The sequence below is a fragment of the Diabrotica virgifera genome, chromosome 4, assembly GCF_917563875.1.
Source record: "Diabrotica virgifera virgifera chromosome 4, PGI_DIABVI_V3a".
NCBI lineage: Eukaryota > Metazoa > Arthropoda > Insecta > Coleoptera > Chrysomelidae > Diabrotica > Diabrotica virgifera.
Window position 1 is genome coordinate 232,262,180 of NC_065446.1, and position 26,458 is coordinate 232,288,637.

The window sequence follows — 26,458 nt, forward strand, 5'->3', positions numbered from 1 at the left end:
CGATGGCATGGTCCCATAGAAGACTCTTTTGCTCTGAGATTCGAGCTTTCGATAGTTTTGAGGACGTACCTTTTACTGAGGGATTGAATTGTTGGGATACTAGCTACTTAATGGATTACTGCTAATAGACATGGCTTTTGACCATTATTCTCCTCAAGATTTTCCGCTCCGTTGCCATAAGTTTGTTCTTCTTGAGTTTTGCTCTTTACTCTACAGCAGACCTGATTAAGTTTTTGTATGTATGGGGAGAGTAAGATGGCTGGAGTACCCAAATTTTTCACGTAATGAAATACGCGAAAACTAATAAAATACGCGAATACAATAATTTTATTTCGGATATATTGTTAGGGAGAGATAGGTGTCGCTCTTGTAAACTAATGTATAGACGCTTATATTGAGTCCTGTGGAACTGCTTCTTGAGGAGTAAAGGGAGTGGATAGTCTGTCACCGACTTTGACACAGACGGTTCGGACAGGGTGATATGAGCAGAGACATGTCAAGAATAGACTTGGCTAGGGATATGCCACTCAATGCATGTAATGAGGTGTAACGCCGACATAGGATTGAGTGGTCTAGCCATCTTTGTCGGTCACATGCGCGGGGCCGCTTGGTTAAAAGAGATAGATAGACCACCGATCGACTGTTTCCATGCTCTTTCCGCGTTACGCTTTTTTGGTGAGTATGCCGAGTCTAGGCTTAATATGTCAATGGATATGAGCGTATTCTCGGGAACGGAATTGACGCCAAAACTTGGTGGAGTTTTTCGATTAGGCCTAAGTGCTAGATCTCCAGACTTTGAGCCATAACTGAGTAGTTGCACCAAGCAACTTTTTAAACGTACTTGTATAAAACCAAAACTGAATCTCCAACTTTGAATCAGTGAATCGAGTCGACTGACAAAAGCGGATCCAGGGAGGGGGCCATGGGAGCCATGGCCCCCTTAGAGAATTTAGAATAATATAAATTTAAATATTTGCAGTTCAAATGTTTTTAATTTCAAACACATATATACGTACAAAACAGGGGATAAATACGTTTTCTGGACTAGAATTGAAAAAAAGAAGTAACGGACAAGCTTCAAGAATGACTTTTGGGTTTTTTATAAATCAAAATGTTGATAATTTTACAGAGTGCCAATTGTTAGAACGATCTTGACAGCCATCAAAATCGTATAAATTTCCATATTCTAGACACACAAACAATAAAAAAGAAGTGAAGCGTTACTTGGGTCACTAGCACTTAGAACAAAGGAGTTGGTTGGTATTTTCGCACAGTCAAAAGGAATTGTTTTACAAATATTGCGTTTCATTTTTCTAATGAAAAATATGGTCACAATAACGGGATGACAGCCCAAAGCCTTGTCACGAAACCTTTAACATCTTTCGCCAAACTCATGAGCAAAGACGGAGTCATATAAACCCATGAAAAAACATCATACCACAAGGAGTCCGTTCAGGTTGAGCTGGATTTTCTAAAAAGTTATCGCAACCCTCAAAAGTCTTTTATTAACGAGATAGACTCTCAGAGGTCTAAGCAGAAACAAAAAATAAAGAAAGACTACGACCAATAGTAGGGTCTATATAGTGTTCTTAGGTCGACAAAATATTCCTCTAAGAGACCATCGTGATGATGGCCTTATGCTTCTGGACGAAGATGCTGGACCTAGGAATGAGGGGAATTGCTGTGGTACTAAGGCAAAACCCGATATGTCAAAAATGATTGATTTTTCGTTTTTAATTCCAATATGTACATTGAGCGATGAAGAATGTGATGACAAAACCCTACATGACTAAACGCATCCATGTAACCAGTAGATAATAAAATTGTTTCCGATATGTCCACTATTACAACAACACCGCGAACTTTTAAACTCATCTGCTGCAAAATCACGTTTTTTGACATATCGGGTTTTGCCTTAGCACCACAGTGTTAAGGTTTAAAATCGCATCACGAGATAAAACTCTTAAATAACACCTATCCACAGCATCTTCCTGAGGAACATGCATTAGTAGCAGCAGTCAAAATCAATTAATAACATGTTGTGGTGAAGATATAATTAAACAAATAATATTTGACGAAGCGACATACGTATCTCACGTGGAACAGCTTTCTCTAAATTTGGGATACATACACAATTACAAAAGACTTTGTCAAATTCATTGACGCTTATGAGAACCTAAAAATAATTAGTGAAAATCAAGAAAGAGGGAAAGAACAAGGCCTGGCAGGAGAAGCATTGGAAAAAATAGTATTAAACTTGTTGAAAGAACTGCACTGGGATACGAAGAAATGTGTAGGAATACAGTGGGGAAAACAGTGACTTAAAACTCACCATTGTAACCCTAATTTTTAAAAATTACCCCCCGTACTTCTGGTACTCCTCCCCAAAAAAAGTTTATGGCCCCTCCCGAAAATCGGTCCTGGATCCGCCCTTGTCGACTGATGGACGAGTGGTACGCTGATAAATATAATCCCACTGTTGGGCGAATAGAAACTCTTTCAACAAGATACACATAATTTCTGTATTAATTTGCCTAATCATTTCTGTTTATGAAGTATTTATCAGAAAGTTGGTTAAGGCTATGGGTACATAATTCGCAAATATTTTACGTGTATCCCTACTTTTTCTGTCTTTACACGGCAAATTACGTGTAGTAAAATTCACACTGGTATGGATATGTAAACATTACTAGAATGTCATTCTACTTGAAAATGTCATCAATAATTTAAAGAGATGGCTTTTGAATGTTCTTGGATAACTGTTATTTTTATAATTGCAAATTATTAATTCAGTTAATAAATGTGATCATTTTTTCACTAACTATGTATTCAGTGATTGTAATAATTTATTTGTACAACAAAAACTAATACTCAATCGAGAAAAGAGGAAAAGTGTTTAAGTGATATTTTAATAATATATTGTTATGGAACGCTTACAATTTTGAACATCTTTAACAACAAAATACTTGGATCACAGAATATATTATCCTGATCTATTCTCTGCTTGGATCTTCCACAAATAATACACAATAAATAACTTTTTATTAATTTCACGTCTTAAATCAATTATTTATCGAATACACTATATATCAATAATATTTAATCAATATCTTAAAATATTCCCGATGCAATGTCAAATATTTAAAATTGTCACTGATTGTCAGTGTCTGACTGACAATATATGCTGACAATATTATATTCGGCTGAGTGCGTTGTAAGACAAAGATAGATTTGGAAAATATTACCACGGCATTGTGTTAATTTTTTTCGAATCCTGAAAAAACCAATAAATATATTTGAAAAATTTAAACGCGGAATGAAAGACTAAATTATTACCGAGGGCCGAAAGTCCCTTAGAATAAATAAAAAGTTTATTTTGAATGAGATATTTGAAATTAAATATCACACTAAATTTTCTCTTAGTTTTTCACCCCTGTAACTTATTAAAATAAACATTATAGAAGTTCTCAGGGACTTTCGGCCCTCGCTAATAACGTAATCTTTCATTCCGCGTTTAAATTTTTCAAAAATACTTATTAGTTTTCTCAGGATTCGAAAAAAATGAATACCCATTTGAATAGCATTGCAGCCGAAAATACGTACCGATCCTCTTAATTGCTTTTTGTTCATATAATGCGACATTTATCTAATTAATAATTTATGAAGTGCTAAAATAAAAACTAATTAAAAGATAACTTCTTCTGTAACTTCTTCAATAAACATTTGTTGTAATAAAATTATTTTATTTTTAATTTGATAAATTAAAGATTTTTGGTTATAAATAAATACATCAAAAAGACCTAATCTTACGGGGTTATTGAAGTTTAGATTACCAAAGTTTTGTTTTCGTTTTAATTTGGTAAATATTTTTTTCAAAAATGTACATACGTATCTACGGTTATGCAGATAATTTTGCAAATTTGTGAAAATTGTCAACTAAATTTGAAGGTTTTGTATAATCTATGTGGTGCTTATTTCATAAATGTTTCTTTAAAAAGTGATATTTAAATCTGACCTGACTTTGTTTATTTTTATGTAAAATTAACGACCCATGGTGTTGTAATTAAAGTAGAAGATTATTATTTTTTAGCTGTCTTTCGACGAATCTTTCCATTGGACTGTCTTCATTATTCCATGAAGGTACCTTATCTGAGAACCACCAACCGTATTTTTTCGTTATTTTGTTTTGTTTATATAATAAAACCATTGCTTGGCTTTTCTAAAACCTTGTTGTTTTTCTACTGTCATGGTTTCTGTAATTATTTTTAATCTCTTCTTAATAATTTTGGAGAATATTTTAAACATTGCATTCAATAAACCGATACCTATAATATAGTTTCCTCACGGTCAATCGTTCTTCTTTCGCTGCCATATTAGATCCCACTAATATGGTCCCCCTAACATGGTTTCCCTAATATGTCTCCCTAAGTTGGCAATTGCATTTTCGAGTTGATCATGGTCTTCATCTAATCGGAATAGTTGTTAGGCACTGCATATTCCTGTCCAATCATGAATATTTTTGGGCCATGACATTTGCTCTCTTCAGATTCCTCTACTCAATAAGTTAAAGGATTCTGTACCGGAATCCTCTAAGAAAATGCCTTAGGTATGAAATTTTTCTTATTTTAATAGTCTTCAATATCTCACGAATATTACAACATAGGCTTAGTCATAGATTACAACAAGGCTTTCGATAAAGTCCGCCACAAACAGCTAATGGACGTCCTCAAAGGAAAACAATTACAATACAATGACCTTCGAATTATAACAAATCTATATTATAAACATCAAGCACACATACGCATTAACGAACACACATCAGAAGAGTTCGAAATTAAAAGAGGAAAACGACAGGGGTGTGTATTGTCACCACTACTATTCAATGCATACTCTGAAGAAATTATGAAAAGAGCTCTTGAGGGAGAAACAGCAGGACTAAAGGTAAATGGAACGCCAATTAACAACATTAGATATGCGGACGATACTATCATAATATCAGACAACCTTATAGACCTCCAAAAGCTAATGAACAAGATAGTTGAGTATGGAGAAGAATATGGATTATCAATAAACATCAAGAAAACTAAATTTATGAGGATATCAAAAACCCAAAATAATGATGAAAGCCTGACAATTAAAGGTAAAACTTTAGAACAAGTAGAAAACTACAACTATCTTGGCACAATAATTAATCACACAAACGATTAATCCAAAGAAATCAAAGTTCGAATAGAGAAAGCAAGAACAAACTTCAATAAAATGAGAAAGGTACTTTGTGCAAGAGAACTGAAATTAGACTTAAGAGTTAGGCTGGCAAGATGTTACATTTTCTCGACTCTGCTTTACGGGATAGAAGCATGGACTCTTAACGCATTGACTACTAAAAAGTTGGAAGCATTTGAACTGTGGGTGTATAGAAGAATCCTGAAGATATCATGGCTCGAGCATATAACAAACAACGAAGTCATGAGAAGAGTCAACAAAAGACTGGAAATATTGGAAACCATCAAGACACGAAAGCTGCAGTACCTGGAGCATGTTATGCGTAATGAGAGATACAACATACTTCAGTTGATTATACAGGGGAAAATCTAGGTCAAGAGAAGTGTGGGAAGGAGACGAATCTCGTGGTTGCGTAACTTGAGGGAATGGTACGGATGCACATCAACCGAACTATTTAGAGCAGCAGCATCTAAGATTAGAATAGCCATGATGATTGCCAACCTCCGTCGCGGAGATGGCACGTGAAGAAGAAGAATATCTCACGAATGGTTTTTGTTGTATTTGACACAGCTTTGTTGGTCCGCATCGCTGTCCAGGGTATTGGGAGCATTCTTCCATGGAACCACATCTCAAACGCCTCAGGCGATTGATCGTATAAACCTTCAAAGTTTAGGTCTCGGTGCCATGTAACAACACTGACCAAATGTAGCATGTGCTCATTATTTCACGTATTAGGTTTAAGCTGTGGTTACAGCAGAATGATTTCAGTTTTAGAAACGTTGTGAGAGCTGCTTCAATTCTGCTCTTAATCTCTTTACTTGGGTCTAACTGGTCTGTAATGTCGAATTCCAGATATTTAAAGTAACTCTCTCAATGTTTTGTTGATCTATCTGTAGCGAAACATTGTCGTGAGGTTGGCGACTAAATATCATAAATCTTGTCTTAGAAACATTCATTTTTCCATTTCTCTTCCAGTTTACCATTGATTTCACTCCAAAGTGAAAATCTTGTAAAGCCTGAAAATTATATCCACGTATAAATGAAATAACAGCGCGGATAGAGTGCATCCCTGTCTGAGGCCTCGTTGAGTGTAACATTTTTGGATTAATCTCCCATCGACTCGTACGACTGCTTTCTACTTCCAATACAAGTTTTCTATTACGTAGGTCTCACCATCAGTGCCTTTGATTCTTAATATGTTCAAAAGCTTTCAATGCCTACCCTACCGAAAACCTTTTTGTAATCGATAAAAGCCATATAAATTTATTTACTAAGCCAAAATTGCCTCATATTCATAGCTACCCAGCGCATTCCTAAATCAAAACTGGGTTTAATTTAGGTCTAGGTCAACAGTTCGTTCTTGAAACTGTGTCTATCTGTCTGTCTCTCTGATAAGTCTTGGAGGATCCTAAAGTCCTAGACTTTTGAAACTTGGTGCACAAGTTTCTGTTAATTCAAGGAAAAATCCTACTTACTTACTTACTTACTTACTTAAGCCGTCCTCTTGTACCTTACGGTGTCGAGGTAAGGAAAAATCCTATTGAATTTAAAATCAATAGATGAAAGGTCACCAAAGTTACAGATAACGACAGATAGAGAGAAGGGCTAAGGCTTGAGATTAGGTACTTATGTAGTTCCTTTAGGACATAAATACATGCTGTTCTGTCTTTTGGTTAAAATTTCGTAGTTCCTGCAGTATTCGGGATATAATTGATTGTACATAGTTAGATAAGGTTTAAAAATCACCATTTTAAAGAAATCTGACCATTTAACAAAAGATTATTTTTAAATAGACTATTTAGTTTATAGATTACTTAAGGAAGACGAAATTTATTTTAACAAGACCTAACCCTTCCGCGCAACACGTCACTCAATTAATGTATATATGCACTTTGGCACTATAAATCTTGGGTCAGTGGAGGGCTTTATCTAAAAATTACCTTTAAAGAATTTAGAATCTTCTCTTAAAATTTGCAATATAGAATGTGAATATTATACTTTGTTTGAAATAATAATCTTAAATCAAACTACAACCGTTATTAAACTTGTTATAACTGGATCTAATTGTCAGGACTTGTTTAGCTCTCTTTGATGGTTTTGGATTTCCAATCGGGAAAACATTTTCAAAAAAATGTATCTGGAATAAAATTGTGAACATGATGTTTAAACTGTAAATGTTATTTATAATTGGCAATAGAAAAGAATATAAATTTGACAGTTGACACACTGGGCCTCGGTCTTCTAGGCATCAGCCATATATACACGTTTGAAGCTGAAAGTTCTGAGGGTGTTATTATATACTCGCTTGACATCAAGTTCTGTACATACTTATTTTTTTTATTAATGGTTTTACGTTTAAAAGATCATAACTTTTTCCGTGATCTATCAGATATTATTGTTAAACATGCCCTATATTTAATTATCGAGCCCAAATTTCTTAAAATCGTTTTATCTTTAATCTGATGAAAAACAATATATTCCTCCTTCTATCCTGTGCCAGTGTATGTTCTAAAATTAACTCCAGCCATAATAAAATCTCAAGTATATATTTACCATAAACTCTTATCTAGATAAATTACTACCAAATACAATTAACATGTAACATGACATAAATCCATCTAGTGGATATGCTTCAGTTGTTCGATAATGAATTATATTTAATAAAAGTACAGAATCTACAGATTTAAGTAACAGAAGAGCGTAAATAATATGTACCTGCTTGATATTTTGTCATAGTATTCAGTACATTTTAATGGATCTTATTTGTGAACCATATTCTATATCTGAAATCTTCAACTGGCTTTACAACCCTGTCTGAGCTTCCTCAAGAATTTTTCTTCATTCATTTCTATCTATTTACTTCCTCCGCCAAGTACATATTCCCGTATTTCTCATATCTTCAACGATTTTATCAACGACCCTTCCTCTTCTTCTTTGAACAATAGGTCTATCAAGAAACGTTTTACAGGTCTATCAACAGCACCAACTTAATCATAGCCATAGAAAACTTCTGAAACTAAATATAACATGCTGACTTTTGAAAAAAAAAAACTGCGTTTTCCTATCCCTCTTATAACAACCTACAAGAACAGAAGAGACTAATTTTTAATAATCTTAGAATTCACTTTATCACTCACTTCATCTAGTCAGAGCTTTTTCTGTGTAAAAATATTGATTTTTCCAAGGTATCCCAAACTCATTAGATATATTCGATGAGATCTCTTTTGGCGTATTCCACTGAGGCCGTTCTCTATCCTGACCCTTTTAAAAGGTCTAATATCTTCTAGGCTGAACCTTCCATGTAGGTCTTTGCAGGTAGGCTTCTCTTTTCCTAATGCAAAGAACCGTACATCTGTTAGGCTTTCACCCTGACATAAAATATACTCTGCTATTTCTTTCTTTAGGTGACAGAATCTGTATAGGTCATCATCTGCTAATACCATCAGCTTCAATGGCCTATTCAGCATATAATGTCCTGTTGGCAGACCTATGACAGACCGATTTCTGTCTTTGCTTATTAGATCTGTCTGTCTGCTCAAACCCATTAGCCGTTAATACTGTTGATCACTCGAGATTAATAGCCCTAGTCGTCGGAAAAGGCCTCTATTAAAAAGATATAAAAAATCATAAATAACTACTTACTAAATTAAACAAATATTTCTTTTTTTCTGTTTTCTACGGAGACGTGAACTAAAAATCCTGATCATGCGCAGTTAAGAAATATGAACACACTGATGTAGTGATATTCGATAATACAATATGATATACTGATATCTATACACACACATACCATTTTCACAGTGATTAAAAATTAATCAATTAAAATCACTATAGTTAACATGTATATAATAAACATGGGCACATTTTGTACATTATGATTTTAATTTACCAAAGAACAACTTCATATATCCCCGATTAGTCTTTTTCTCTCACACACACGTTTCTATAAATACAAAAACCCAACAAAACATCACTCGCTTACAATTCGTCACACATAACTATATATTCACCCTATTTATATCACCATAGCACTGACTTGACTAACCTAACCTAACATAACCTCTCTAACCCTAACACCAGATATGGAGCAAAGGGGCGCAGAAGTTCCGCGAGGCTCTGCTCGAGTACCAGCCTTCTCTCGACGCCAACGCTGCGGTCTGGAACACCAGGCAACCTTCCGGAGCCGATCTGGTGGCCAAAGAGCTGGACGAGTTCAACGAGAGGTACCAGTACTTGGTGGACTTCTTGTACGACCGGCTGAGGCAGATCGCTGACAAGTGCAAAGGGGATATAGTTACACTGGTGAGTGATTTTTTTATTATATACCTATGTTTTTTGGTTATTGTTACATATTACATCTGTATTGATCAATTCGTGTCAAACATACAGTATGGTGCAAATGTAAGGAATAAATCATTTTTTCGTAAGCCGGTAACTTTAAGGAAAAATCCCGAAACAGGTCGATTTTTAAGTTTCAATTATGATTGTTTGGCCTATCATACTAGTGAGTCATTAATCTGGGCGTGATGACGTAATTGATGTTTTTTTTTAATGGGAATAGGGGTCCTGTGCTAGCTCATTTGAAAGGTTATTCATATATATCTATTCATAGCAATATACATATTATCTGGGCACCAATTTAAATAGCCAATGGGACCACTCAACAGACATTAAACAGCGAACAATAAAAGCAAAAGCAGCATATGTTAGAATGAGACCCATTTTCAACAGTCGAGACATATCACTAAAAACAAAATACCTTCTGTTAAAATGCTAAATATTTACAGTTCTGGTCTACGGAATGGAAGCGTGGATACTAACTGTTGCATCTATGAATCGGCTCGACCATCAAAACTAAAAAATTGGAATATCTAGGATATGTAATGAGAAATCAAGAACGTTACGGCCTTCTCCAGCTGATTCTCCAAGGGAAGGTAAATGGTAAGAGGCGACCGGGAAGAAGACGCATTTCCTGTCTTCAAAATTTACGAAATTGGTATAACACGACTACCACTGAACTGTTCCGCGCTACGGTAAACAAAGTCAAGATAGCCATGATGATCCGGAACATCCGAAACAGATAGGCTCTTTAAGAAGAAGAAGGTTCATATCTCTATTCAGTAATATAAATATTAACATAATTATTCATAAAGGGTGTACAAAAAATGTAGATAAATTGACATAAACAGAAGAATGTATGTAATTTCTTTAAATAAAAATACATTTTACTGCTGTCAAAAAAACAGAAAAATATGTTTATTTCATAAATAAACATTGCTTTTCACTTAAATCCAATGTTCAAGCTGTCCTTGGTAGTTTGAACATTTAATTTAAGCGAAAAGCAATGTTTATTTGTCAAACAAACAGTTTTTTCTGCTTTCTGATAGCAGTAAAATTTATTTTGATATAAATAAAATACATACATTCTTCTGTTTGTGTCAATTAATTTAATTAATTTTTTTGAATACTATAAGTAATTATGCTAATGTTTATATTACTGAATAGAGAATTGAATAATCTTATAAATCAGCTAACACACGACCCCTATTTTCATTAAAAAACATCGATTACCTGATCACACCCACATGAATGACGTCACATCATGATATATATTCCAAAAAATCATAATTTAAAAATAAAAATCAACCTGTTTCTGTATGTTTCCTTCAAATCGCCGGTTTACGAAATAACGAATTTATTCTTTATATTTGCACCATACTGTATACATTTAGAAGAAATTAAGTGATGAAATTGTTAAAAGTTAATGAAATCTCTTAAAGGGGTCTAAGTAAGTTTATTTGATTACAAAAATTACGTTATAGACATTTATAAAGATTATTCAAAAGATATTCATATTATAGTTATTTATTCATACCATTTATATAAATGAATCAGAATCAGAATATAAATTGTAAATTATTTAATATAAAGATCTTTTTATTATTTAAATTTTGTTTGTTCAGTTAATCTGTTATTGATTTTATTATAGCAGTTGATGTGAAAGATATTGGAACTAAAATCGTGAATTTTCGAATTTTTGCTTTAATTTTTGATACATATTAAAAAATATGTCTTTAAGAAAATCTCTTAAGATAATTATCTCTTATTTTTTCTATTTCACCGAACTTGGTGTAATGAATTAAAAACCATACATAATTCTGTGCAGAATCTAAAACTACAATAATGTACATTCAAGTCAACCAAAGTTGATGGCGACTTTATATTGGCGATATTTTAGACTTGTATGTCAGCAACTTCTTCTTCTTAAGGTGCCGTGCATTTCTGCGTAGGCGCCCGACCTATTTTTTAACGTCCATGCTTCCATTCCATACCAGATAACATGCCAAACTTACAATAATTGTACATCTTGTACCTCAGGTTGAGATCCAACTTGCAATCAGTCAGAAATTTACTAAGTTTATTTCTGACTCTTTATTTCAGTCTCAGGGTCTCAACTATCGTTTAGCAGACAACCTAAGCATTTAAACTGCCTGACTTGCTCGATTTATTCTCCAGCTACATATATCTTTGCATTTGGATCAATATTTCTACTAGTACGTTCTTTAAAGGTAAAATATTGCAAAATATTTTTCACCCCCGGAAGGGTGGTGCAAAATATATGTTCGAAAAAGTCCGGAAATGGATAAAATGACTAATTCTAAGCAACTTTTATTCTATAAATTTTTTTCACCAAGATAATTCTTTTCGAGATATTTGCGAGTGAATATGTTAATTTTTCTACAAAATAACCACATTTTCAGACGGTTTTTCGCAAATAACTCAAAAAGTAAGTATTTGGTCGAAAAAAAAATTCTTATAAAAAATATAGCACCTAAAAAAGTGAAAAACATGGTGTATATATTAGGTCACTTTACCTAGTAGAAGCAGAGTTATAGCTAATGAAAAATAGATTCATATTCGTCAAATTCCAAATCGAATATTTTAACTTGACATAACCAAAAAACGAAGCACTTTTTTGGGGAAAACTCATTTTAAAAAATGCTGATCCTTACTTTAAAAAAAAATTTAGCATCAAAAGTAAACAAGTTACGCTCAAAATAAAGTTGGTCTCTTTTTTTTTGGTAAGAATTCGGGAAAATCACCCCCTAATTAGCGTTTCAAATGAACTCGCGTATGTATTGATCATATGATCTGTAAGTTTCATCTGTTCAGAGTCCTTATTTTTGAAAGAGCTGTAGTTAAAAGGGCTTGAACGAGTCACGTATCACGAGTGTGTGCAAATTTAGAAACACCGAATCTTAACCAATTTTTGTCGTACAGAAAAAGAAAAAAATACAAAATATTCAGAAAAGTAAAGCCGACTTTTTTTATTGTTTTTAAGATTTTTGGTATCTCCAACAATTTTTAAGTTATTTAAAAAAAAGCATTTTTTTCAAAATTAAAATTTTTAAAAATTTAACTTTAAAACCAGATTTTTTCAAAAATAAGCACTTCGAATCGATGAAACTTGATCATATAAACACAACATAAGTAAAGTAACTTGTGAAGCGGTAAAGATTAATTTCATTTAAGTTGCTAATTGGGAGGTGATTTTTTTGCCAAAACAAAAGGGACCAACTTTATTTTGATCGTAACGTTAATTTTTTTTTATAAAAACAGAAATAAAGCTTTTTTAAACCCTTTAAAAAAGTTGTAATGTGTTTCCCCCAAGAATGCTTCATTATTTGAATATTTCACATTGAATTATTCTATTTGGAATTTTTCGAATATGAACCTATTTTTCATTAGCTCTAACTCTTCTTTTGCTAGGTATAGAGACCTAATATATACACCGTTTTTTTTTTTCACTTTTTTATACAGTTTTTTATGCTAAGAATATTTTTTTTCGACAAAATGCTTACGTCGTGAGTTATTTGCGAAAAACCGTCTAAAAACGTGGTTATTTTCACTTACATATTCACTTAAAAATAACTCGAAAAGTATTGATTTGGTGAAAAAACTCTATAGAACAAAAGTTGTTTAAAATTATTTATCCATTTCGGGACTTATCTTGGGCATATATTTTTTTACCCCCGAGATGGGGTGAAACTCACCCCCAGAGCAAAAGCACACATCGGCACCATATCACTTTTTTTCTTTGACATGTTGGCTATGCGTATGCCAAATTTTATGTCAATCCAAGCGGTTCTTTAAAATTTACAGCAAAAACCGTGAAATAATTTCCCTATTGTATAATCATTGTTTTTGTATTAATATTTATTTTCAAACCCAAAGCTTCACTTGCAAGAGTCAGAGCATTTAAAAGATACTGTAGATCTTCGATGTTATCTGCCACTATCTTTGTATGATTAACATACCTAATGTTGTTGATAAATATGTCTTTTCGAAATTTGTCTAAAGATTCGGCTCTTTGACTCTTGATTTGCCCATCTCTACTGTAGTTTGATTTTCATTGGAAATAGGCATTCCTTAAATTAGAAATAAAAAAAAATGTTTACAAAACATAAGACTACAACATAACTTTAATTTATACCCATCCTTGTACTTTGCCCTTCCTACAGGGTGTCTCAAACGTAACATAAGAAAAATATTTTATAACATAAGAAAATAAAAACAGGCCCAAAAAACATCTAAAATAATGAAAAAATTAACATATGAAATTATTATTATGAATTATTATGAAATTATTATGAAAGAGCATAATTTTTGGTGGAGCAAAACTTTTGCAGTTAAGTGTATTTATACCAATCCTGTTTTTTTTTCTTCAGAAATTTAATGTAAATATTTCTCCAAAACTAGTTTTGTCGCCAATATTAAACAAGCGAACCTTCTGAAGCTATCAATTTTACTTGACCCACATTGTAAGCGTTTGATCCTATTACAAAAGCTTACTCGAAAGTCGAATTGATTTAATATTCAATTATGCATTTAAACTATTTAGGAACAACTATCTCGCGAGTATTACCCACAGGCTATTTTCGTTAAGTATACAAAACAAGGGAGGTTTATTTTTAAAAGTTATGTCACCTGTTTAGAACCATGAGGTAATTTATTCTGAATAGAAAAAAAATACGAGTTGTAGCGCTGCCGTTCGCATAGCATGAATTCATTAATAAATAACCACATTTATTGACAAAAAATTGATTCAAGGTTGACTTGGTAACATGGAGATTCACATGGTTATGTAATGTAGATTATATTAATTAGTGAAATTGTGATTAATGGGCATGACAAAAATTTGATCAAAATATGGTTCATAGTATAATTCATTTTATATTGTTCGGAAACTGGTTGCTTTGATCTCTTAATTTTACGAACTTCTTTTTGGAAACAAACACTGGTTTACTGGGAAGTTATTTTATAAACAAATCATACTTTATAAAACGTAGTTTATAAGAGATCAAAATCAAGAATCATTCTTGTTCCGCGGAATGATTCCTGATTGTGGGCTCTATGCAGAGGAAGAATAAATGGCGCAAGAATCGGAAACACCAGAAATTACCACAAAGTTAATATAAATATATATTCGAAAAGGAAGTTAGAAAAACGTTTGAAAAGATGAAGAACAGAAAAGCTGCAGGTAAAGACGGAATACCAAACCAATTAGTGAAATATTGTGGAGCAGAAATGACAGAACAATGAACATACGCCAGTCAATTGGAGCAAGCATACGATATTACCTCCGAATTCTATCCTACTCCATGGATTTTAATGAAATTTTGGGAATAGCCTCTACTTATCTCTTAATTCAAAGTCTACCCTATGCCGATGTGCGCTTTTATCTTGGGGGTAATTCCTACCCCTTCTCGGGAGTGGAAAAGTTTTCGCTTAAATTAACCACGGAAATGGTTATAGAAGCTAATTCTAAGCAAAAACTGTTTTATATATTTTTTTAAAACTCAATAGTTTTTGAGTTATTCGTGGTTGAAAATTGGCTATTTTCATTAAAAAATGACACATTTTCGGACGGTTTTTTGCGAATACCTTCAAAACTATGCATCTCACTAAAAAAACTATATAAAACATTTTTATAGCTTATAAGAAAACAAAGAGATTCGTTCCTTCTTAAATCTTCTAGATATAATACAAAAAGAGATATTATGGTAGGTGAGAAGAGTTTGTTTTTTTGGTGCATGCTCAAATCGGTGTATTTAACTTGAAATAACAGAGAAACGGTCGATTTTAGGTGTATAACCTAGTACAATAACTTTTGTAGTGCTTGAAAAGACCTTTAAAATGAGCAAAATGTCGATTACATTAAAACTAAGTGAGATATGCTGCAAAAAATTGATGACTAATGTATTTTAAGAAAAAATGAGAAGTATATTTAACCCATCATCCACCAGAATTTAAATGCATCGTTATCCCTCTACCATCCCTTTTACTATCGTGATACTTCTATGTTCAAAATTTAAAATGAATGGTTTTTGAAAAAATTAAGATCAAATATTATAGAGCGCATTTTTAAATTTTCTTAAAAATCTTCTTTTTCTCACTGTAACTTGAAAACAATAAGAGATACAGCAATGAAAAACAAAAACAAAATTTTTATCTAAAAAAAACCTACATTTTTGTTCGGTAAATTTTTTTCGTATCTCTTATCATTTTCGAGTTACATGGAGAAAAAGGAGGATTTTTAAGAACATTTAAAAATGCGCTCTATAATTTGATCTTATTTTTTTCAAAAACCATTCATTTTAAACCCGTCCAACTTTATGATCATAAAAATAACACTATAGTAAAAAGTATTGTAGAAGGAAAACGATGTATTTAAATTCTGATGTATGAGAGGGGTTAAAAATATACTTCCCAATTTTTCTTAAAATAGTCATCAATATTTTGCAGCATATCTCACTTAGGTTGAATGTAATCGACATTTAATATTGCTCATTTTAAAGGTCTTTTCACGCACTCTAAAAGGTAGTGGTAGCATTATACACCTAAAATCGACCGTTTCTCTGTTATTTCAAGTTGAATACACCGATTTGAGCATGCACCAAAAAAACAAACTCTTCTCACTTACCATATCGTTTTTTGTATGATAACTAGAAGATTTATGAAGGAACGAGTCTCTTTGTTTTTTTATAAGCTAAAAAAATATTTTATATAGTTTTTTTCGTTGAATGCATAGTTTTTAAGGTATTCACAAAAAAAAACGCCCAAAAAGGTGTCATTTTTCAATGAAAATTGCCAATTTTCAACCACGAATAACTCAAAAAGTGTTGAGTTTTCAAAAAAAAATTATAGAACAGTTTTTGCTTAGAATTAGGTTCTCTTGCCACTTCGGTGGTTATTTTAACCACAAAATGTTTCACCCCCAAGAAAGGGTGGAAACCAAGAAGGGCATGGGGTAGACTTTGTTTCCTGATCTATTCCCTACTTATTCTGAAAATATCAAGTAAATCGATATAGTAGGATGCAATTCGGATCAAAATATCCTCATTGATTGCCCTAACATTAATTAACAAAATTATTATAAAACAAGAATGGAGAACTAGCGGACTACTTCTACTTTTCAAAAAGGAGATAAAAACAGCCAGACAATTACAGAAGCATACACTTGTTAAATACTACCCTAAAAAAACAATTAAAAAATTTTACCAGAACTAATGAAGCAGATGATAAATTTAGCAGGTGGACAACAGGGTTTTCGTACTGGAAAATCATGTACAGACAATATTCGCCATAAAACAAATTACTGAAAAATCATAAGAGTATAATTGACCAGCATTTCTGTTACGCAGACTAGTCCACATATTTAAAGTAAGAGCAATAGCTATTTTCCTCCGGAGAATGAAGTGTAATCATTCAAGGGAGGAAAAGGCACTTTACTCCCATGTTATACATATGGTTTTTCCACCTTCCTCAAATAACAAGTAATTTTTCATTTTTAAATAATTTATTTATGTAGTTAAAAAAATTTATTAGAGAACTAAAACTAACAAGTAGGTACAGTATAACTGTCAACTGTCAAATATAAGCCAAATTATTATTGTAAACATTGTTAAATCAAAATAACAATTTACTGTTTTTTACCATTCTACAAAATACAGGGTGTTCTATAAATAAACGTTAAAATGTATAGAATATTGTATAGGGCGTCAATAAGTTATTTCATCAATGACATACCATGACGTTACTTTTACTCCCTAGGGACTAAAAGTACTTTGTCTCCCTAGGGAGGAAAAGTAGGTACGACTTTGCTCCATACAATTAGGTCAGGAAATGTATACTTTCAGTAGAGGTAGGATGACAAAAATATGACAATCTCAACTCACAAAACGAAAAGAATAGTAGGTAATCAGCAAAGAACCAATCATATGTAAAATAGAAGTTGATGGCATAAGTATTGAACAAGTAATGGAAATAAAATATCATGGAATTACACTATACCTACAGCTATACAAACCTGGACAAAGAAGTGAGATAAGCAAATAGACTGACAGGATGCCTTAATGACAATATATGGTGAAAGGGATATATTAACACTGCGATGAAGTAAAGAGTTTATAAAGCCATTGTAAGACCATTAACGATAATAATATATACATCAGAAACAAGAGCCGACACAACAACAATACAAAGACTACTGGAAACAGCAGAAATGTGAGTACTGATAAGAATTACAGGAAATACGCTGATAGATCAAAAGAAGATTGAAAACAAGAAAATGTAACGTACAGTGTTTAAACGAATGAACACTAAATAGAAAAAAAGAAGGGAATAACCACATAAGCAGAATGGGGGAGACACGTGTGGTAATAGTGTGTGTGGTAGAGGTGGAAATCCGTCAGTGAACAAGCAGAATTGCTTATAAAGACGAGAAGAAGAAAATCAATGTTCCATCATACTGTGTTTTTTTCAGGTGTTAAGGTACAATTTACTCTGTACTCTGTACTGTACACAATACAACTAATATAACCTAAGCAGCTGTTTATATGCAATCGGTGGCGGTTTATATGTAGAGGAGCGCAAGCCGTATCCATTGGAGCAGTTGCAGAAACGCGGAGCGCGAGAGTAGTGGATACGTGCCTTTATAAAAAAAACGTTAAATCTTCATACACATACAGAACGCTACCATGACTATACTTACAAACATATTTCACTTCATAAGTTATACATAACTTAAAAAAATACGTGCCAATGCTTTATTTATATTTATGGCTGTTTTGCATAGTGACTAAAAGCGTGGCTTGTTATGTCTGACAGACCTCAAGAACTCAAGATAAAAAATCACCAACCACTAACACCAAGCAGATGCTTAGACAGAACGCTATTTCCATGACAATAAACAATGGCAGTCGACAACAAATGGCTAGCCCTAGTTTGATTTTAAACGATACTTTCATATTTTACGTGCTATTTTGTAATGCATCATACTGTCTAGGAGACAAGAAATATGGCGTCTTTGAAACTTGTCCGACACGTAGGTGGTTTGCGAACAGCGACATAGGCGTAGACGACGAAGCGAATATTCGAACTTTGTTTTATTGAAATCGGCCTATGTTAAATTTGGGTCGACCCTAATTCCTCAACTGTCATCAGCACACCTAACTTCACGCGCAACTATGATACAAGAATTATAAAAAATATGCATTAAATCCAGTTCCCGTAATTCTTTGAGCATTACAAAGTGAGTACAAAGACATAGATAAATTTTTTTTGTAATTCCACCTTCAATTTACCGTGCACTCTTAGTGCTGTTTCGCATTATAAGAATTTTGAACCTGCGAGGGATTGCTCGTGCGGTAGTTTTGTCACACTTGTCCTTTTCACACAATAAGAATTGAGTCGCACGTAGATATTTTGCTGTGCTGTTTGGTATATTATTTTTATTTACACTTTGTGGCTGAGGTAGGTACATGATACGACTGATATGTATCGTTACGATGTATCATTACAAATGGGTATTTTTTGTCCATACTTTTGTCCTAACGTACTGTAGCGTATTTAATTCATTTGCAATTTCTATTTTGTCAGTTATTATTTCTTATGTTTTTAATTAAACATGTTAATTTGTTTTTATAATCGTTGTTGTACTAAGATATTTTTAATAAAGTAATAAACTATTCTAAATGGGAAATAAGCCACAATTTAACTAAAAAAATGATTTTATTAACGTTTCAACATCCGATTTGGGCGTCGAAACGTTAATAAAATCATTTTTTAGTTAAATTTTGCCTTTTTTCCCAGTTAGAATAGTTTATTACAAAAATGCCACAAGGAAATAGCTTCAGAACAACATTACAATCTATGTTTTTCATGTACAGAATTTAAAAGACCCACCGTCATCCACTCATTTTTAAATGTTGTTCCCCTCGTTTTAAATGTTGTTTTTAGATAATTTCTAACCCTCTTCTTCTTCTTAAGGTGCCTATCCATTCAGGATGTTAACGATCAGCATGGCTATCCTAACTTTGCTTGCTACTATTCTGAATAGTCCGGTTGTCGATGTATTAAACCACTTTCTCAGGTTGTGAAGTCAAATAATTCTTCTTCTCCCTGGTCCTCTCTTTCCAAATACCTTGCCTTGAAGAATGAGTTGCAACAAGCCATATCTCTGTTCATTCCTCATAACATGGCTAAGATATTCTAGTTTGCGCTCTTTGATTGTGTTAATAATCTCGCATTCCTTGTGTTAATAATCTCACATCTCGAATGCCTCTAGTTTTCTCAAAGAAGCCTCGGGAAAGTGTCCAGGCCTCTACTCCGTATAATAACGTAGAAAATACATAGCATCTGATGATAGAGATTTTGGTAGCAAGAGGTAAATCGTGGCTTGTGAAAAGAGACTTCATCATTATGAACGCTGATCTCGCTTTTCCTATGCGTTGTTTTATTTCACTTGAGTAGTCTCACTAGCTGTTTATGTTGGTACCAAGGTATGTGTAGCTGTCGACCCTGTCAATTAGTTGTTGGTTAACCAAAAGCTGTGTAGTTAATATTTCGCGCTTACTGACTACCATGTACTTTGTTTTTTTTCGTACTTCCGGGCCTAAAGTGACAACTTCACTCCCTTGTGACAGGTACTAAAGTGTCACATTTAATCCCTCCGGGATTAAATATTGACGAAACTCCCGGAACGATTAAATCACAAACAAACGAATTTAAGGGATATTTTATTGAAAAATATAATTAATTAGAATGGTAATTAACGTTAATATTCAAATTAATATTGTGACAGTTCGTCATATTGACCAGTCTTTCCTGGGTTAATGCAGCAGGTAACTGACGAGTAACAGATAGGTCCTTTTCATATTGAACTGGTGTTTGTTTCGAAGATCCTGCGGAAACAGGAAGCGAGAATGAGGACTGTGGCATAACTATAGTGGACGAATCGGCGACTTGACCAAATATTTTATCTGAAATTTTTTGTTTATTTTTAATAGACGATTCAATATATCCCTCGGCCACGTTGGAGGATTTCCATCCTCCATGTCTCTTCAGCACGTCTATTGTTGCTCCCGAATCAGCTAACAAAGACGCAGATGTGCGTCTAAAACAATGTCCCGTATAAGACGTCGCATTTTCTAATTTCAAGAAAGCTGCTATTTGCCGTGGAATTGTACCAAACATGTTTTTTCCTACTACTCGCGTAGTACATTCTTTGTTGATGTATTGAACAAAAAATTTTGAATGAGTTGTCCCTGTCTTTCGCAATGCTCCGAAATATCGCCACAAAACTGATGGCACTGTTTTCTGAATTTTTGATCACAAAATTTCGGTCAATTTTATTTTTGGTGTTTCTAATCGCAATTAGGAAGGAATCGCCCAAATCTCTCACATCGTCGATTTCTAAATCAACCAACTCTTTTCCACGACAAGCTCCCGCAACGCCCAAAATAAGTGCAACCTACAAAAAAATTGATTTCTTAAAATTTCTGAATATAAACAAATTTCCAAATTTACCTTAAGCATTAAATATTTATCATCCGGAGCCTCCCGTAAGAACTGATCTACCTGCTCAGACGTGAGAATTCTTGACTTCTTTGGCTTAAATCCCTCATTTCTTCTCTTCAAAAAAGCTAATAATTTTGGAAATTTACTTATATCAATATCTTCTCTAATGTTAATAACCGATTTCAGCATTGAGTAATGTGCCCAGAGAGTTGAGGCACAAACCGCTTTTGATTTATCATCGAAGTAGACTAACAGCGCATTTTCAGTAGGTTGTCTCACATTTTTTAAGCGGCACCACTTTTTAAAAGCATCGTACTGCTGCTCGTATAGTTTTCTAGATTTCGGTGGTAACAATTCTTCACCTACTTCGGCTGCTCTTTTATCAATATCAGATACACCTTCTTCACTCATGATACCAATAATTATCAATAACAATGTTTCTTTACAATGACACTAGTAATGACAATGTTTCTAAATTATAACTGTCACAACGCAATGTTACTATGGTAACTTATTTTAAAGACAGTTTATTAAATGAGTTGAAGAGAGAAAAAACTGATTGAAATTATTGAAATAATTAATAAAATCATACCGGAAGTACGAAAAGTATCGTATATACCTTGCGACTGAAGTACATTTAATCCTTCAGGTAAATTATGGCCCTCCCTGCGGTCGGGCCATAAACTTTACCTTCAGGATTAAATGTACTACTTCAGTCCCGCGGTATATAATGTACTATTTTTCGTATTGAGATTAAGTCCGTATTCTCTACTTATATCGGATATGCGCGACATTATTCTTTGCAAACCATCTAGACTGTCTGCAAAAACTACAGCGTCGTCGGCATATCTAATGTTGTTCAGACGCACTCCGTTGACTAATACGCCTTCCTGTAGTTCTCCCAGCGCTTGCTCCAATATACATTCAGAGTATATATTAAACAGCACCGGGGACAGGATGCATCCTTGCCTCACTCCTCTATCTATGGAGACTGCCTCTGTCAATTGGTCATCCACTTTAATATTGGCAGTTTGGTTGTAATACAAATTATATATGATTTTCAAGTCTCTATCATCTACTCCCGCTTCTTTCAAGATGTTTATGAGTTTATCATGTTTTACTCTATCAAACGCCTTTTTGTAGTCGATAAAACAAATATACACGTCACAGTCAATATCCCTGCATCTTTGCATAAGCACTTGGACAGCGAATAGAGCCTCTCGGGTGCCTAACGCATCGCGGAATCCAAACTTCGTCCATGACATCTGTTCTTCGCATTTTTTAAATATTCTGCCGTGTATCACTTTCAGAAACGTTTTGAGTAAGTGGCTCATTAGGCTAATTGTTCTGTAGTCCTCACATGTTTAGGCAATTACCTTTTTTTGTAAAGTTACGAAGGTCGACTTTAACCAGCTTTGGGGTATTTATCCAGTTACGTATATTTTGTTAAATACAGTTGTTATCCATTTTATTCCTTGTTCATCCATAAGTTTTAGGAATTCTACATAAAACTGGTCAGGCCCTACAGTTTTACCATCTTTAGTTGTTTTAATAGCTGACGTGACTTCTTCAATGGTAATCGGGGGTCCTGTTTGGCATTCAGTGTCTTCAATGGTATTCTGTTTTCTAACCCTCGCACGTTTAAATTCTTATAATGTGAAACAGCGCTTACCGATAAGTTAGAGTCGATGATGAATTGGGCGGGCACGCCAGGTTTCCCCAACACGACTCTACCTCAGAGGCGGCTCTAGCCCATGTAGCGCCCGTGTGCAGTCGATGCTCTGGCGCCCTTTGGTAGACGCGCAGTCAAAATGGAATAGTCGAATAGGTACCTACCGATTCCTAGTACTAGTACATAGAGTATTAAAGGGTATTAGGTACACTTATATTGTAAACAAAAATCCAGATGTAAATAGTCCAATATTAAATGATTTCGGGAGCCAATAGGTATTCACGGCGTCAGAACAACCTACCCAAAAGAGCCGTCGCAGACTGCAGACGTTTTATTGGCAGATAGTTTGCCTTGAAACTAATTTTTCGGCCAAATATCGGCCGACAGTTTAATCAGTATGAGCTAACTAGGACTTGCGCACACACGACGATTGTTTATCGGTCGATAGTTCAATTATCTCCTAGTTTTGGTATCCAATACTTGTGCCGTGCGAATATTTTTTAACATTTTGCGAGAAAATAGCATCCAAGGAAATCCAGCAATAGCATCCTAGGAAATCCAAGAAGAGATTCCGAGAGTATTGAGTGCATCCAATTTACAGTGAAAGGAATAAGACGACGCGACGGTTAAAAGTAACAGACGGGATCCAGAAGATTGTCATGTTAAAATGGAACTGTCATGGCACATAGGAAGAATGGAAAACAACCGGTGGACGAAGTAAATTCTTAAATGGCGACCAACGACTAGCAAAATAAGTAGAGGCAGACCTCAAACAAGATGGACTGATGACATCAAGTGAATGGCTGGTCACGAATGGATGCAAAAAACAAGAAACTAAAATGAATGGATACACCTAAGGAAGGCTTTCTTCTGGCGATGGATGGAATTCTCAGTGACAGATTATTAAGTGGAAACTTCTACACAATGTATTCTAAATTGCTTGATTACCCAAAAAAGTTTTTCGCCTTTTATCGAATGATCTTAGTCACCTTCAATGAACTAGTTATGCTAATTGGGCCATGCAGGTTTCTATAATTAACGATTGTGAATTAGACGAATTATAATCCTCCATTATATGAGAGAGATAATAACATTTTTGGATAATTTTTTCATTGTGCGACTACTAACTTCAACAGTCAAATAAGAACTTTAGTACTAAATCGTTCGAGAATAGTCGGTCGGCTGTTGATATCGTGCGCACTCTTCACCAACCCGACTGTTTAGTTGGCTCGGTATGCGCACTAACAGCCCATCCCGACTAAACTATCGGCCGATAAATAGTCTGCAGTATGCGGGGCTCCGCTTACTGCAGTGTTTTAATTTTTGAAGGAACGAACAAGTGTCATTATTTTGCTTTAAAAGTTCGAAGGGTTCGTCAAATTTAGTAGTTGCTGTATCTAATAGGTAATAGTAAAAGTTTACTTTAAAATGTATTTTCGCGTTAGTTACTAATTCACCTTCCGCCTCCTATTTAAACAAAAAACATAACTATTTTATGTTAAAACAAAGTAAAGGACCCGCTCTTTGGTGCTCGGCGCCCCTAACATCCCGGCGCCCGTGTGCACCGCACACCCTGCACAATAGGTAAAGCCGCCTCTGCTCTACCTTATCGACAGAGTCTACGAGAAGTATACGGTAAATTGAAGCTGTAATTACAAAGAAACAAATATTTATGTCTTTGTACTAACTTTATCACGCTTAACGAATTATGGGATCTGGAGTTCAATGCATATTTTTTTTATAATTCTCGTATCAAAGTTACGCGTGAAGTTAGTCGTATTGATGACAGTTGGGGAAACATGGGCGACCCGAACTGGGCCGCGCCCGTTAAATTCGTTTAATAAAGTTTTGCGGCTCGATAAGAGAGGGCGTTGCTACTAGGCTAATTTTTTTTTCTATGTTGGTACAATCTTCAGATGAACGTATGTGAAGTTTCATTTCAATCTACCAATTCATTGTTTGTTTACAAACCATTTCGTATCAACGCAACGTGTTACAGCATTTTTTACAATGGAAATCAAGTATAATCAGTGACTGAGTTTTTTTTCGATGGTTTAAAATCAAAGAAAATGAAAGTGTATAAGGAATTTTCGCCTTCAATTAGTACAGTAGCAAGAGGGGTATAGTCGACACGCAAATCGGTGGGAATGCGCATTTTATCAATGAAATTCGATTTGTTTAAGACATTTCAGAAGTCGCTAAAGATAAGATATTTTAACATCCCATTAATCATTCTGAATTAGTCGACGGATATTAGTACAGTTAAAATAATTAGACGATAACTGGACGATAATGATTATGCAGGAGAAATTTAACGTTTTTCTACTTTAATGGCAAAAAAGCCAGCTCATTAGCGGAACCGAATTAAAAATTATTTTGCACATCATATTTGAAACATTATTAGGTTAAAACATCTCATTTTTGTTGGCAAAAAAATACATTAATTTGTCTGGACTAAATTACAGTTCTGTTTATGTTTTTTCATCAAATGATGAAGTCACAGTAGCTGTGCAATCGTATTTTGTAGCCCTTTTATTCATTAAAATCTCGTTAAAACAAGTGTAATGGTATTTAGGGGGACTATACTGAACAAGCAAAACTTATTAAACAGCCTAATACATCACGGGCGCCCATATAAAAATTTTTAGGAGGGGGGTAGACGTGAAGATGTTGCAGATTATATTTTGTATACTTTAGATAACCATATACAGTGAGCACGTAAAGGTTGGAATAAATTCATTTTCTCGAGAATGAACAATTTTGGAAAAAAATCCCGAAACAAATCAATTTTTATTTTTAAATTACGACTTTTTGGCATACATATCATACTAGTGACGTCATCCATCTGGGCGTGATGACGTCATCGATGATTTTTTTAAATGAGAATAGGGGTCGTGTGATAGCTCATTTGAAAGGTAATTTAATTATCTATTCAGTAATATAAACATTTACGTAATTATTTATACAGTGTGTCCAATAAAACATTTTTTTTAATTTAATTTATCGACATAAAAAGAAGAGTGCATGTAATTTATTTAATCCGAAATACATTTTACTGATCTCAGAAAACAGAAAAAAATGTTTATTTGAAAAATATTCATTGCTTTTCGCTTAAACTAAATGTTCAAACTGTCCAGAGGAAGGTGGGTGGCGGCTTTGATATTGAATTTAAGCAAAAAACAATATTTATTTGTCAAATAAACATTATTTCCTGTTTTCTGATAGCAGTAAAATGTATTGTGAGTTAAATAAATTACACATATTCTTCTTTTTATGTCAATAAATTTAATTAAAAAAAAAATTTTTGGACACCCTGTATTAATAAATATGTTAATGTTTATATTACTGAATAGAGAATTAAATTACCTTTCAAATGAGCTATCGCGTGACCCCTATTCTTATTTAAAAAATTTTAAGATGACGTCATCACGCCCAGATGGATGACGTCACTAGTATGATACATATGCCAAAAAGTCACAATTTAAAAATAAAAATTGACCTCTTTTGGGATTTTTGTCCAAAATCGTCAATTCTCGAGAAAATGAATTTATTCCAACCTTTACGTGCTCACTGTATAGTTTAATGCATCCGAAAAGCTAGGGAGGGCCACGCCCCCCCCCCTGCCCATGGGTATGGGCGCCCATATAATACATACATGTAGTAGATTTTACTTCTAAATTTCGTATAAGTCTAAATTACGTT

General features: G+C 33.8%; 1 protein-coding gene across 39 annotated transcripts in view; it reads left to right on the plus strand.

Annotated features, from left to right (window-relative positions):
- The window catches only part of LOC114327522 (microtubule-actin cross-linking factor 1), an 865,580-nt gene that overhangs the window by 656,780 nt on the left and 182,342 nt on the right, over positions 1–26,458 (plus strand). For 38 of the 39 annotated variants that reach the window (XR_007697614.1, XM_050648743.1, XM_050648753.1 and 35 more), the window contains one exon: positions 9,304–9,525. The exons of the other annotated variant lie outside the window; for it this stretch is intronic. Coding sequence is in view for 37 of the 38 variants with exons in the window: in XM_050648743.1 (XP_050504700.1) it covers positions 9,304–9,525 (222 nt within the window). In the remaining variant the exon portion in view is untranslated. The remainder of the gene's footprint in view (positions 1–9,303; positions 9,526–26,458) is intronic. 39 annotated transcript variants of the gene reach the window in all.